At 41.4% G+C, this 15358-nt stretch overlaps 1 protein-coding gene across 3 annotated transcripts in view; it reads left to right on the top strand.

Moving 5' to 3' along the window:
* PLXNA2 (plexin A2) overlaps positions 1 to 14208 on the top strand; it is a 417253-nt gene extending 403045 nt beyond the window's left edge. For 2 of the 3 annotated variants that reach the window (XM_060277140.1, XM_035123148.2), the window contains exons 30-32: positions 1208 to 1420; positions 2001 to 2151; positions 4523 to 14208. In XM_060277140.1, the coding sequence (XP_060133123.1) occupies positions 1208 to 1420; positions 2001 to 2151; positions 4523 to 4618 (460 nt within the window). In that variant the 3' untranslated portion in view covers positions 4619 to 14208. Of the gene's footprint in view, positions 1 to 1207; positions 1421 to 2000; positions 2152 to 4522 lie in introns of those variants that run through there. The other variant, XM_060277141.1, reaches the window with a different exon arrangement.
* Positions 14209 to 15358: the final 1150 nt, after the last annotated feature.

Here is a 15358-nt window from a genome sequence, read left to right as displayed (position 1 = left end):
GGGTAGCCGCCACCGCTGCCAGCCCCAGAAGCACAAGGTGGCCGCTGCCGCCGCCGCCGCCACGATGTCGTCAGGCCAGCTGGCCCTGTAGCCCCGCCCACATTCCCACTTTGTGGCCCCGCCCCTGAACGACTATGGCTTGCCCCCCCCTAGTTTTGATCCTGGCTACGCCCCTGCCAATATCACTAATTTTCTCCAGCAATGGATGAAAATAGCTGTTGACATGCCTAAGACATGCCATTATTCACAAACTTCAGTAAAAAAACATTTATACAATCAAAATCTATGGTTCTATTTCTGAGGTTGGTTACCTGGAGTTTGAAACAGTTACTCATTTATTTATTTTTAAAGGAAGACAGAGTTTTGTTTTTTCTCAGAAGATAATGTTAGCCTTCATCAGCAAAAGAGAGAAGCAAGTAAATGAACACATTGGCTCTCTTCAGATTAATTAAAAATTAAAGACAAGGGCTGGCGCTCTTTAAAAAAAACCTTATTGTGAGTTGGCTCTAGGTACATAGGATGAGCCTATTGACACAATATATGGAACAGGAACCTATTAACATATTAAATGCAAACACATACCCATTTGGAGAGTAGCCATGGAACAGGATTTGCACAGAACTGGCTAGAACAGTGTTTCCCAAGCAGTGTGCCTCCAGATGTTTTGGGACTACAACTCCCATCATCCCTAGCTAGCAAGACCAGTGGTCAGGAATGATGGGAGTTGTAGTCCCAAAACATCTGGAGGCACACTGCTTGGGAAACACTGGGCTAGAAGACATAATCACTCTAGTGAGTGTTCAGCACAAAAAACAACAAAAACAGAGTTCAACAAGAAAATAGCTCAACATTTGATTTTGTGTGCTTTTCCTAACATCTTACAGGAAAAAGATGTTGAATTTGGCTGCAGTTTAGTTCCCAGTGTGATCTGGTTCCAATTCTTTTTCTGTACTGCTTGGAGCCTTTCTTGCTAAACATATACTCTTTTTTGTGGGCATTGCATGCTATTTTGTGAGGAAGGAAGGAAGGAAGGAAGGAAGGAAGGAAGGAAGGAGAAAGAAAGAAAGAAAGAAAGAAAGAAAGAAAGAAAGAAAGAAAGAAAGAAAGAAAGAAAGAAAGAAAGAAAAGAAAAAGAAAGAAAATTTTCGTGAGAGAAGATACGTTATTCTCTTCCTTGAACTTGTAATGTGTGCTTATGTTTCTACAGCCTTCCCCTCCGTTTCTGGGTGAATGTAATTAAAAATCCACAGTTCGTCTTCGACATCCATAAGGGAAGTATCACAGATGCCTGCCTCTCAGTCGTGGCCCAGACCTTTATGGATTCTTGCTCCACCTCAGAGCACCGTCTGGGCAAGGACTCCCCCTCCAACAAGCTGCTCTATGCTAAGGACATACCCAGCTATAAAAGCTGGGTAGAGAGGTCAGTTGGGATCGATGAATGCCTGCTATGTCATGAGCTGCTTCCTCCAAACTTCTCCCAAGTATGCAGTTACTGTGGTACTTTCACTGAGAACTGCTGCATTGGGTTAGCACAGACAGAAAAGTGTTGTCTTCTTGTGTCAAAGATCTATTTGCACATACTGGAAGTGTTGTAGTATTAACCACAGTGTCCTCTCCCACTCACGTTCTTGTTTTGCTTCCTAATGTACTTTCCTCTTTTTCTTTCAATTCATTTTAGTTTTTGACTGAGCTTTCACTCTTTGATCATCAGTTGTTCCTCTCTCTTCTCAAGCTCCAAAAGTATTTCTACAAGTGGAGTTGCTTGTTTTGTTTTCCATCACTAAGAAATACAGAGGATTTTTTTCAGAAATAAGCAGTTGCTAGTTTTTATGTAATGCTGTTAACATGGCATGTGGCAACATATCCATTATTTCAAAAAATGCAACTTACTTTAAGCTTCTTTATATATCCTACAAGACCTATCTGTCTAGCAATATATACACTCCTTTCTGTTTCCAAAGTACACCATTCTCATGTATTCCTTTCCATTTCTTTTGCAGGTATTATGCAGACATTGCAAAACTCCCAGCCATCAGTGACCAAGATATGAATGCCTACCTCGCAGAACAGTCACGCCTGCACTCTATTGATTTCAACATGCTGAGTGCACTCAATGAAATCTATTCCTATGTCAGCAAATACAGTGAGGAGGTGAGGAAACGTTTCTTCCCTGGAGGGGCCCAAGGAACTATTTATCTCATGAGGCACCTGAGTGTTGTTGCCATAACATGATGAATAAGACACACAAGGCTTATTCAGTTACTATTCAGCGGGGGGAGGGGGTGTGCATAGTGGACTCATGTAGGGGGCACAAAGACATAAATGCTGTCCCTTCAACACCCCCACTACAACCCCACCAGCATCATTTCTGGTCTTTCCATGCTGAGCAGAAAGGGCTTGAGGAAGGATATAAATGCATTTGACTGAAGCTCTAAGGAGCCTTAACAAATTACAATATTAAATATTAGTAGTAACATTTCATAAACAGGGCGCCACAGCTAAGAAGGTCCTCTCCCTAGTTGCTTTCAACTCAGCTGGTGAATTCTATGCACACAGTCAGGCTTGTACCTTGTCTCAAGCCATGAAGGGCTTTAAAGGTTAGCACAAGTATATTGAATGGTGCTTAGAAATGAGCCAGTGATCAGTAAAGATAGGGTTGTGCTATGTCCGGAATTTCCCGGACATACCTGGAATACTGCAGTTGGAAGCAATGTCCAGGCGGAAATCATAAAAATGTCCAGGAGAATCTGGCAATCTATATCAGCAGTGTCATTTTTGCCGAATTTCCTTAAAAATAGCTCCAAAATTACTTTTTGAAATATGGCAACTCTAGTGAAGATACTTAAGAAAAGAAATTGGTCCCGGTCAAAAGCCTTTCAGCTGTATTTGAACAGCCAGCAGATCCCCCACCCCCCACCCCCCACCCCGTTACCCCATATCAAAAGATGTGTTTGAAACACCAGAGTTTTAAAAACAGCTTGCCATTGCGGCATTTTGTCTGTGAAGGTACGTGTCCAGTTCTTGAGATCCTGGTGCCGTATATCATAAACATATTCTTAGTGCCACTTGGAACCAAAAGAATCCAAACCATGCATGCTCCTAGTTTTTATGTAGCACATCCTAATGGTTTAAAAAATAAACCATTAAAAGCCTGGGGAAATAAAATGAATGGTGACAAAAAAAGTAAGGGACTCTTCCTGAATTCCATAAGCTGAATGCCACAACCAAGAAGTCCCTAATCACAGGCACCAATATAACATGGGCTAGTTTTTAATCTTGAAATCTAAAAGCAGTCATCTCTAAATTTCTATAAATGAGTTTGTAAATCCCTGTAGTATTGTAAATTTAAAATATGTGTTGTAAATTAGCTTTATTGTGAAATGTGGAGTAAAAAAACCCCAAAACACCCTCTGTAGTGTTATTTGAGGCCTGTGATAATTTCTTGTTATCTTTGTCAGGGTGCCTCATTTGTGATTCTATCCACTATCTACCATTATCAAAATTTATTTCAAATAGAATTGAATTAGTGACTACTCTTCATCATGTAATTATATCACAGTCTTTCAGAGAAAGCAGAGTTGTGGTTTAAATGTTTATTTTAAAAAAGCTGCTTGAAAAGCCGAACTGCTCTCCGACTGCTTTCAAAAAAGCATTCTGACCTACGGTGCTGTCCCACCATCCCCCCCCCCCAGAAATGAATAGTATGGCACAACTCAAACACAATCTATTTTGCAAAGTGTTGCTGGCAGCATGGGCTCTTCTGATGGATGCATCACTTGAAACCAAGTTCCCACCATCTGTTCAACCCTTTAATTTGCAGTGCAAGAAAAGCCTATTTTGCAATTACAACCATTAAAAGCAAGGCTTTTGTCATTTAATTGCATGTATAAGCGCGTGGTACTGTGCAGCAGCCATTTGCCGATTAGGGATGAGAACCTCATTACTTTCTTGTTAAATGATACAGGAAATGTAGCATCCAGAATATGATTGTGTTTTTTGCTGGTAATGTGCACCACTGTGATAACACAAAAATGAGTATGGGCTGGTGAAGGCAGTGGCACTCTGCTTTGCAGTCATTTTACCCTTAACCTTTTTCTTGGGGGGAAATACAGCTAAAGGCTAGGATTAGGTTGGTCATCGACCCTCATGCATCTTCTAAGCTCTCTAAAAAAAGTAACAGGTGTATATATATCATAACTACTAACAAAGCTAGACTGAAATGTCAGAACACCATTCCTGTGTATGTATCTGGTTGGCCACTGTGAACCCAAGGTGCTGGACTTCTGATCCAGCAGGACTCCTCTTTTGGTTTTATGTGTAATCCACAGAATAGAATCAATGCAGTTTTCTTAGCAGAATATATATGATTTAGAAAATCACCAAGATTTTCTAAAACCATTTCTTTGTTACCATATTTCCTTTTTTCCATCTCCCTCTCCATTTAATTTGACTCACTATATTGGTTAGTTTTTTATTATTAGTTCTGCTCTTTCTAACGTGTTGGCATTGATTTTGGTTCTAGATCATCGGGGCTCTGGAGCAGGATGAGCAGGCGCGCAGGCAGCGCTTGGCATACAAAGTAGAACAGCTTATTGGTGCCATGTCTATGGAGAGCTGAAGAAAGGAGCAGGAACTCCTGGAACAAAGAGATGGAAGTAGTTGCCTCAAAAACTTCTGGGAACTGAGTAAAACCAGCAAGGAGGCTGCTGGGAACACACCTACGTACTGTGACAACCTCCACAGAGGAAGAGATGTTAGCCCAGATATGTAGCTCAAAATTCGATCATCAGATTTCAGTCAAAAGGACAGGAGAAAACCAGTAACAATGGCGCATCTAAAAAAAGAAACCGGTTGGGTTTGCCAAGAAGTTCAGTTCCTCAAGTTGTACACCTAGAAAGGTTCTGGGAAGCCTAGATTCCTCCATGACTGCTGCTTTGCATGAAAGTTGTTTGATGTATATTAGGAGATAACAAAAATGCTATTTAAAGTTTTGTTTTGTTTTTTAAAGAAAAAGGAAAGAGAGAAGAAAAAAAATGAAATGTAACAAAAACCACAGTGGCCACAACAAATATCCCATTGAAAAAATTCCGCTGCATACACTGCCCCTCCCATCTCATGAGATCCCCGTTGTCTGTGGCTCAGATGGATGGTTCACAAGTGGATTTTCACGCCTTTGGGAATGTTTGAAAAACTTCATTTATGCCTCTGCCTGGGAACTTACAGAAAGCCCCACAAGCACAAATTTGCACCAAACCTTTCAAATAGTGCAGCTGGGGAAAGAAAGTCCAGCAGTCTGTATCTGCAAGAGGCACTTAGCAGAAATGTACCTGAGTGTAAAAGCCATCCAATCCTTCAGCCCACCTGTCTTGAAATTCATCTTCAGCTGTGTATTTATAGAGTACAGATATTTTTTTAATACTCCTTATTTACCATTGGAGGGGCATATGATTTTATGAAAGTCCTTCATTCCTCTTCTGGCATTGACACAAACCTTCGCCCTGTTGAAGAAATTCCTCCCTGTCTGTGTATTTGACAACTGTGTTCCTAAGGAATGTCCTGTCCTTTTTGAAGCTAAGGAAATTGTGAGTGGTTTAAACTGAAACTGGTGCATTGTGGGCTTCTGCAGGTGCAATTTGTGTAAAAACTAATTGGCTTTCTTAGTTGCTTGGGGTGTGGGTTGGTTAGCTTTTAGGTCGTTGTTTTCCTAGTCACTATGTGATTTCTTGCAGTAAAGGAAAAAATGTTTACAGCAAGTAATACTTGAACAGCGTAGACCTAGTGAGGCAACATATTTATTGCTTTCCCACATTGGATTCACTGGTGCTTATGCAATCAGGACAAATGGCATTTGCATTTTTTTTCCTCACACCATATGCAAGGTCATGCAAAGGTCGAGCATAAGACTTCTATATCTAGTGGGAGGGAGACAAAAGGAAATGGCACACTCTACATGCCTGTTAATGGCTTTTGTCTTTGTCTTTGTCCATGTGTCCTGTCTTGGGTTAGGTTTCTTAGCTGACCCTAACAGCCCATTTCTTAGTGATCAGTTGAAGGCTGGTGTCTGTGAGTTGTTGTTGTTGTTGTTGTTGTTGTTCCTTTTTTTAAAAAGAAAAAGACCAAAGCTTTCTTGTCCCTTTCGAGAGTGCCAAGTAGCAGGTGGGATGCTGTAAATATTTCTCTCTGTAATAAATATTGATATTTGTGCAGGCTGCAGCTAAGAAGGGTGACTGGGGCAAGACAATTAGGCCTAATGGAAGGCAGGATTATCGACCACACGGTTTCAGATCCCGTGACTGGAATCTGAGTTGGATTTGAGAGAAGTAGAATGGTTCCCTCAAGCGAGGTCTATGAAGAAGCTGGTTGTGACACCAGCTTGTATGACCATTCTGACTGTGCCACCACCTCCCAAACTGTATAGCATTTTCAGCATAAGACAATTAAAACAGCTGCTCTTGATGGATTCAGTAGATACTATCGCCTGTCTGTTATAGGTTGCCAGGCCACCAGTACTGTACTGGAAAACCTAAAGGTGTTTGGGGAGGAGTTGTCATAAAGTAACCATTTAGTAACTTTTTATAGCTGTTTGATGAAGTGAATTCTCAGAATCGGGAAAAACAAGGGAGGAATTCAACATTGTGCTAAGGTGAAAATTTGCTCTCTTCCCCTTGCACACTGTTCTGGAGCGCGCGTGCACACACACACACACACACACACAGAATCAATTTTGGGGAGGATAGTGGCAAGCATGGGGAGGAGAAGGTTAAAGCCATGTTGCACAAGTGGATGTCATTGTGCAGTGCTTCCACTGACAGGAGGAGTCATTAGGTGAATCCCCATCCCCACCCCAAAAGCTTTTGCTCCTCACTCACTTCTAAAGCACCTATATATCTAAGCTATCTCCTGGGCCTAGCCTTGCCACATCAGTCCAAAGCACGATTTAGATTTCAGAAACAGTCTGGAAGGTACTATTATATGCATGAAGGGGGCTCCGTGCTATTAGGAAGTGGGGTGGCCCTACCCATAACATTGTGCACCTCCCTGGCCCCATGTTGAACATGAACATCTGAAGAGGGAAAGCCTATGTTTCTAGAGCTCTATGTGCATAGGCTTCCACAAGATATGGAATTCTGCATGAATGGGTTTCCAAATTGCATGGAAGTGCACAGGTGTAGAGCTGTCCGCTTGTAGGCTTCCTCTCTTCAGTTGTCCCTACTCACTGGGGTCATAGAGGCTTGCAGTCTCAGGGGAGGGACCACCTCAGCCCTCTTTCCTGTTTATTGAGTGGAGTCCTTTCATGAGCAGGCTCATACATTATTAAGATCCTGTTCACCATATGAGGAAGGAGCAACTTCTCTGGTAGAGCAGACACTTCTTGCCACTAAATGGCTTGGGCAGCCATGCTACTACCCCTATTTCCCTCAGTGAGAGAGAAGGAACTGCTTCCACAGAAGGCTGAGGATGATTGGGTTGCACGTTAAATTCCTTACTCTGTGAGAATCCCCAATTTTTACTTTCTAATCATTATCCTGAATGCTGCCAGCAAAAGGATAAAGGAAAGGAGCAACTTGCTGCTTTAATTATAATTCATTAAAAGCTGTGCCAAGCCCACTTTCCCCCTGATAATTCACTTTCATAAGTTTCCCTGGGCCCTATTAATAGCCTGAAAGAAATACTAATGACTGACCTTGTGCAATAAGCCAAAGCCTTTGACATTCACAGTAGCCAAAGCTTTGCAGCCAGAAAGCTCTGATTTACATTGACTTGGCAGGAACAGGGACCAGGAGCCAAATGAATGGAGGCATCTCAGAAGGGCAGCTTGGTTTCCAGAGCGTTACCTCTGTGAGTTTGATTGCAAGAACAGATTTGTCTTCTCTGTTCCTGACCTTAATTGTTAATGTTTAACAGCCAATTTTTGTTAAAAGAATTTCCACTTCACCCAATTGCAGGTACTTCACAATTAGATCATGTTAGGTCTCCTTCAGTGCACTTTCATTTTTATTGGTTTTCACTGTTTTACAGATGTTCTGTATGGGTGTACCTTCATCTTTCCAAACCGAGGCTGCAGTTTCTTGCATATTTAGTCAGAAGTAGAGGAAGAGGTTACTCACCCAGAGGTACCCAGAGGTACCCAGAGGTATCTAGAAGGGGTGGGTAATACTAGAGTTGCTGGTTTAGGTTGTGTAGCCATCTAGTGGCAAAATGCACATCAATTATTTTGATCCTTTTGTTGTTAGCAGGTGTCAGGCATGCTTATTCAGGCACTGTCTGCAAGTGCCCCCTAACTATAAGCATTGCTTTCTACAGTTACACTTTTCCATTGTATACTGATGATCTCCACACACAGTTTGTAAGGCTGGAAGGGATCTCCTGTGTGGTATCATTTCTTCTAGTATTTTCTGCCCTCTGGCTGGATGAAATTTATCTAAAGCTGAACTGGGAATACACGCCGTTCTCGAATTTCTGCTCCGCAATTAAATAAATATGGAAACCAAACGGCTACCAAACAGTCCATTTGTGACTGCTTCATAGCCTAATTCATGGATAGCTTAAGTATTGTGGGGTAAGATTAAAATACTGTTTTCTTTGGACAGCAGCAGGGTTTGAGCATTTAAAAGCCGTTGCATTTGCCTTAGGTGACATTCCCTATCTATGTCAGTGACTCCTTCCCCTGATGTTTGAGTCCCAGCCCGCTCTGTTTCAGGTGTTTTCACATCAAAGCCAGAGACGTCATTTCTGGAATTTCTGTGCCTAGCACGGCCGTTTGAATAATTCCATTTAATCTTCTATTGATGAGTGCTATCCAGAGCCATCAAAGAGCCCACTGCAAGGGATAGTGATGTGCTAATCAAATGCTTCTTTCCTTTGAAGGCCTTCATTTTTAAAAAATAAAATAAAATTCCATCTAGTTAGCACACTTGCCTGCCCCTGCTGCAGTGGGTTGTTTTCTTCTTCTTCTCCCAGCACTAAAATTCTGCATCCGCTTCACTTGCCAAAGCAATGGACCCTTCTGTCTGTAATAGGTTCCATGATCATTTAGAGTGTGGTAGAAGGGGTAAACCGCTAAAGTGCTACAGCTGTTCTGAGAAGAGCCTCTGGCTAAATTAACAATTTGTGTTGCAAAAATGTTTATTATTTAATTTATTTAAAAGAGGTTTAAGTCACCTTAAAAGATAGAAACCCTCTCAAAGTGGCTTACAAGGTAAAATCAAATACAGTCACAATCTGAAAATACATAATAAAAGCCAGCAGTAGTAAAACAACTACAACAACAACAACAACAACAACACCCGTCTGAGCCAAAATTACACGTATTGAACCAGCTATTGAACCATGAAACAGCCAAAGGAAATATCTCATGTAAAAGCCAGGTCTGTAATGTGCTCCAAAAAGCCTGTAACAATTAAGTCTTCCCAGTGGCGATGTATACCAGCAGTGTGGGGCCACTGCAGAAGAGGCTTTCTCCTCTGTGTCTGCCAATCTGACTACTCTCAGAGGACAGCATGGTTAGAAGGGTGGTTGGTGATCATAACATGTAGTCTGGCTGTTATGAATGAAGGTGGTCCTTTGGTTGACTCAGCCCCAAACTTTTTTTAATGCTTTAAAAATTAAAAACAGCACTTTAAATTGGGATCAGAAGTCCACAGGCAGCCAGTTCAGCTGTTGCCATGTGTCACCTGAATTGACCTCCTGGCTTCCACCAGAACTTGATTAGTTACATTTTGCAGTAGCTGAAGTTTCTGAACTCTCTGCAAATGCAATCCTACATACCACTGATGCAACTAGTACACATACAGTTTCTAGATAGGCTGCTGTGGCAACAACTACCCTAAGCTGACAGAGAGCACACCTACCCACCTCAGCCACCTAAGCTTCCCTATTTAGTGCCTATTTAGTGTGGACTTGGCTCTTAAGAGGGAGTGCAGCCCTATCTAAGCTCAGTTGTAAATCTCCTTCCAAAATAGTCTTATTTCCCTAACTGTCGTACCTCCATGTTTTCCAGACTCAGTATCATTGTCATGGGCTGACATTTTATCAAAGTGTCCTCCCATTCCTTGCTGTTAACAATATTTTGGGTCAAAAGAATGCCTGCCAGGACAGCTCATTTCTGCCCTCTGCCAAGGTGGTAGAAGGGCTCCCAGACCCCTTTAGCAGCAGGTACCTGGCGTGCTCTGGTCCATGGGGTCACGACGAGTCGGACCTGACTAAACGACTAAACAACAACACTTTGCTAGAATGGTCCCACTTACTCATTTGAGTTTACTTCAGTTTAAGTGAAATCATTTGTCATCATATCTAGAACTGTCTCAAAATTTCATTAGCCCAACAAAGGGGCCAAAGTTTTGATTATATGTCATTTGTGCATCTCAGTGCAATGTCTCTTCTCTTAAACTTTTCCTCCCACCCAAACACAAGAGCTGCTGGTACTGTGCTTCAATTCTCCGAGTAGCTCTGTTTGCTCACCTAAGCTGCGTAGTGTGTGGATGGATGGAACTCATCTGCAACCACTCCAGTTAGAGGTAGACAACGTCATAGGATGCCTCCAGTGTGCAGCTATTGCAATAATGGAAAGGCATAGTGGCATGTGTTTTGTTGCTCTTGCTTGCCATGCTCTAGATGTCTGTGGAACTACAGGACCTGGATGAAGGATTGAGAACATCCCCAGAAGGCTCCAGTTTGAGAGAACTCTTATTTCAACTTGCATAAGAATGAGAGCAGTTCCCATTAGCATTGCCAGGTGCTGTGACTTCCCCTTCAGCCCTCCTTTTAGGGTCCAGTATTATCTACAGTCACCTGTCAATGGGAGTCAGTTCAACAGGCAAAATGAAACAAAAATAGCCTGACCTGATTAAGCTTTGGGGGAGGAGAGAGAGGCTGAGTGGAGACTCAACCCTGGTGAAAAAGGACACAGCAGCAGGAGCAGTTGGAGAAGAATAAATATCCAACATGAAAGAGCCATTTAAACTCCACTAGAGCTAGAGTTTATCAGATTTCAGCATTCCATTTGTATTATAAACCACAAGCCAGTAACAATACAGAGAGAAGCTAACTGTATATGTTTACTTGCTAGTGAGTAGTCTGATCTTCTAAATAATAAATGTGTTTCCAGAGATAACTTCTCTCTCTTCCCCAGTTAGTTCTGGTTCCCATTAGCTGTTACCCATCTGTCCAATATCCCATCCAGTGAGGCCAGCAGTGGGAGCTAAGTGAAAAATATTCAAGAGACGTGCATCATTTTTCAAGATACTAGCTGAATTTTCCAAAACTATCAACAATAAACAGATCTCCCTCCTTTTGTATCTGTTTGTGATGACTACCAATCAACCTCATACCTTGCCAGTGTAGTGCAGATAAGGCACCTTACCTTTTTTAGACAGGGATATGTATCAAGGGATGTTACGTAACTTGAGTTCAATGCATTAGCCTCCCCTTAGGAGTTTCTGAAAGAAATCGCAGCCCATAAACCAATGTGCTGAGGAAAGGCCACAATCTACCGTAAATGCAGGTCTTTCAGTTTTAGAAGAATTTTTTTTAAAAAAATGTTTTAAAATTGAAACACCTTTTGAATGTATTTCCTTTTGAAAGACTTCATCGGAATTTTAAAAATGGTTCTGTGGAATTCCAGTAAAATATGTCTCTGAATGATTTTGTAGTGTTTTGAAATATTCTTGAGATCTTCTGTGACTTTCCTTCCCCCCAAATCCAAATGTACATCTTTACTTAGTATATATAACTAGCAGTGTCTTACAACACTAGGAAATGAGAAGAAGCATGAGTCAGCCATTCTTTCTCTTTTTGGACTTCTTATGTCACTTGCAAATGGGGACCTTTCCCCTCCGTTCTCTCAGGGTGAGAAGAATGAGCTGGGAATCAGGTCTCTCACCAGAAGAGAGATTGCAAAATTTCCCTTGATACATTACATCAGAAGTGCAAAAAAGAAAGTGCACTCATTCTTCCTCCTAAAGCATGGGTAGGCAAACTAAGGGCCAGGGGCCGGATGCAGCCCAATCGCCTTCTAAATCCGGCCCGCGGACGGTCTGGGAATCAGCGTGTTTTTACACGGGTAGAATGTGTCCTTTTATTTAAAAGGCATCTCTGGGTTATTTATGGGGCATAGGAATACGTTCACACACACCCCTAAAAATAGTCTGGCCCCCCACAGGGTCTGAGGGGCAGTGGACCGGCCCCCTGCTGATAAAGTTTGCTGACCCCTGTCCTAAAGCCATCCTGGGAACCATAAGCAGTGTTTCCAGACAAATTGAGGATACAAATGAACTCCAGAACCCTGTGTAATCATTTATGCATCTGTAAGCCAGAGGTGGTGAACAAGTGACCATCTAGCAGTTGTTGAACTTCAGCCCCAGCCAGCATGGCTGATGGTCAGAGATGACAGGAGCGGTAGTTCAACAACCTCTGGAGGGCCACAGCTTCCACGGCCCTGCTGTAAACAATTTTCAGATCTGGTGACCACCATGAAGGGATTTCCTAAGGAATCCATGTAGAGAGCTCCCCCTATAACATTTCAAGGCTCTGTGGTACATCTGTATCCTTACCTCAGATGCAGGCAGGGGGAGAATCTGCCTAGTTGCTGTGTTCAGCTCCTATTAGCAACAAACACAGCATCAGGGAATTTTGAAGAACATAATGCAGTTCATCTCATCTAGTCATTTGAGACTGCCGTTGTTTTCAACATAAGGAATCAATCAGGTCACGTAACTGAAACACAGTTTGTTTTCAATGTGGTTAGTGCTTAGGTGTCTGTGTTTGTCTATTGTTTTTGACCAGAATTTCTCTTTTATGTTGTCTGTATTTTGCCTTCTTGTCTGTATATTTCCCCCCTTCACAGATGAAAACTGATGAGGGTCTGAGTCTGAAAAATACATTTATACCAATAAACAAGCAGAAGTGTGGACACTTTAAACCTCCCATATCTTTTGTCTTGTCTTGCAAGGCAGGTGGTGCTTCAGAGAAGTCAGCAACATTTTTAAACCAACTTTTCATATGGTTGTTTTTTTTAAAAAAAAAAAACTTTAAAACCATGTTGTTGGCCAAAAATGGACACTTTTTAAATAGGATACTATAAATTTAGGGTGGGTGAGATACCAGAATACACTTGACAACTTGTTCATAAGTAAAAATGGAACAGTTTTAATTCTCCAAAATTTAGTACCATTTCTGAAAAGTAAAAATAGTTGGCATTTCAAAATTTGCTGTCAACTTTCTGCTTAGATAGTATCCCAGTGATCTTGGAACAAGATAGTGGAAGGTTTACAGGGACCGTACTTTGCACAAACAGTTTCTGAAATGGTGCTTTTGTTTTGAAATGTTCGAAACACTTTCTAGATTTATTGTGAGCATGATATAGGTCTTGTCCATAAGCTTTCATTGTGCCTGACAGCAGGATGGGGGTTATTTACAACCAAGTATGTTCAGACAGCACTGGTGGCCGAATCCACCGAGCAGCTCCTACCAAGCCTTGTTAAAATGGATGGGGACCCTGAAGATGCCATGCTCGGTGGATTCCTTTCCAGTGTTGTGCTAAATGGAATCTTTATTCTCATTTGATGTTTCATTCTGTAACTGCACTAATATCAAAAATAATAATAGAGGGGACCCAAATCTTGTGGAATTAATCTGGTGGGATTTCTAATAATGATCCAGTTGAGTACTGTAAGGAAGATTTGAGGTGGCATGAGAAAGGGCTTTTATTTAATTTGTCCCATTCCTGGAACTGAATTGCTGCAGCAGTCTGGTGAGGCTGTTGGACTGCATAGCCTACATGTCCCCACTCTACACTACCCTAAACATTTTCTCATCCTCTTCCTCCTCCTTTATACTTGACACACTGGAGTTCTGTATTATATTTTTTTTAAGATGGTTGTCTGGTTTTTGTTGTTTTTACAAGTGTTGTGGGGGGGAATGTAAGAAAGCTGAAGTATTTAAAAAAATGTTACAAGGGGAAAAAAGGTTTTTGTTATTATTCTAATATATTATTGTGTACCTATTGTAAATATGAAACACTCCTATTTTGCAATCCAAGGACTCACTTTGTACTGTTGTTATATATAAATAAAGTTTACTGGATAAAAATATCTGTATCTTGTTCCTGAGTGAGCTTGGCTTGGGATAGGTAGGATTTACTACAGCTTGCACTTGCTAAACCAGTGAGGGATATTTACTTGCTGTGTTGCACCAGTAATAAATCAGTAACGGGAGATGCGAAACGAAATATTTAATCTCCAATTTATTTTTGCAACATGCCAAGCACTTAAAACTCAAGAGGCTGAAGAAGAAGAAAAAGGTTAAACACTGCCATCTAGCTACATGTACTGATTTTTTCCTTAACAAAGAAACATTTCCCCCAGCAATAACTGTTTTCTTTATATATAAAAAAAAGTCATGCTATTGAGAAATAATTGTGAGTGTCAAATAATTAAGAGTAAGGAAATACTTGTTTAGGTTGTGGATTGATAATGGGGGAGATTTTGTTTTCTGTGCTGACTCTCCTTTTAGGGTATGGGCACATGCACAAATGTGTTTTGCACAGAAGGTTTATAGGCCGATGTAGGCGTAGCACAGGTCAGAAAATCAGCAGTAACCTGAACAGCTGGATAACATCAACAGTTATCTGGTGCAACATGTGAGTATCTGCAGGTGTCCTCATATGATGCTGGGTGGTGTTGCTAGTGTGTTTGGTGGTTTTCTTGGAAGCTATCGCCGCCGCCCCCTTATTGGTTCATCCAGAGAAATCTGATCCCGCATATAACTTGGCATCATGCATAATTGTCAAAGGCATAATCTTCAAGGCAAAACATTGAATGAGCTGCTTGATTAAGCTGAGTACTTTAGACCAAGAGAATTTAGTATTCATTTGATTTTGTTGACTATTCCATCAATCCTGTTGCTTCTTCTAACCATTTTATGGGACCCCCAATTAGCATGCAAAATCCTCCTCATATCATAGCTGTCAAGTTCTCCTTTTTTTTTAAGGGAAATTCCCTTATTCCGAATAGGATTCCTCACAAGAAAAGGGAAAACCTGATGGCTATGGCTCATATTGAAACAGTGAGTGATGCCACCTCAGTAACATATTACTTCTCTCCATGTGATACCAGTGCCTCTCATGGAGAGTACCCACAACTAAGCTCTCCAAGTCTAAACAATAAGTCAGGATCATACAGAGTGGTGTTACATGATGCATGTTATGCAAAAGACACCAAGCAGAAGCTGTTTCAAGTGGCCTCTGAACAATAGTCGTAACATGTACACAGATTCTTAAATTATAAATTCTGGTGTGTAAGATCGCCACCAAGACAGTTGTGAGCTGGCATTCTTCACTGAGCTGTTTCCCCCTGCTCAC

This window comes from Zootoca vivipara, chromosome 7 (assembly GCF_963506605.1).
Source record: "Zootoca vivipara chromosome 7, rZooViv1.1, whole genome shotgun sequence".
NCBI classification, from domain to species: domain Eukaryota; kingdom Metazoa; phylum Chordata; class Lepidosauria; order Squamata; family Lacertidae; genus Zootoca; species Zootoca vivipara.
The sequence above is the reverse complement of the archived record's forward strand: the minus strand, read 5'-3'. Positions and strand labels throughout refer to the sequence as shown.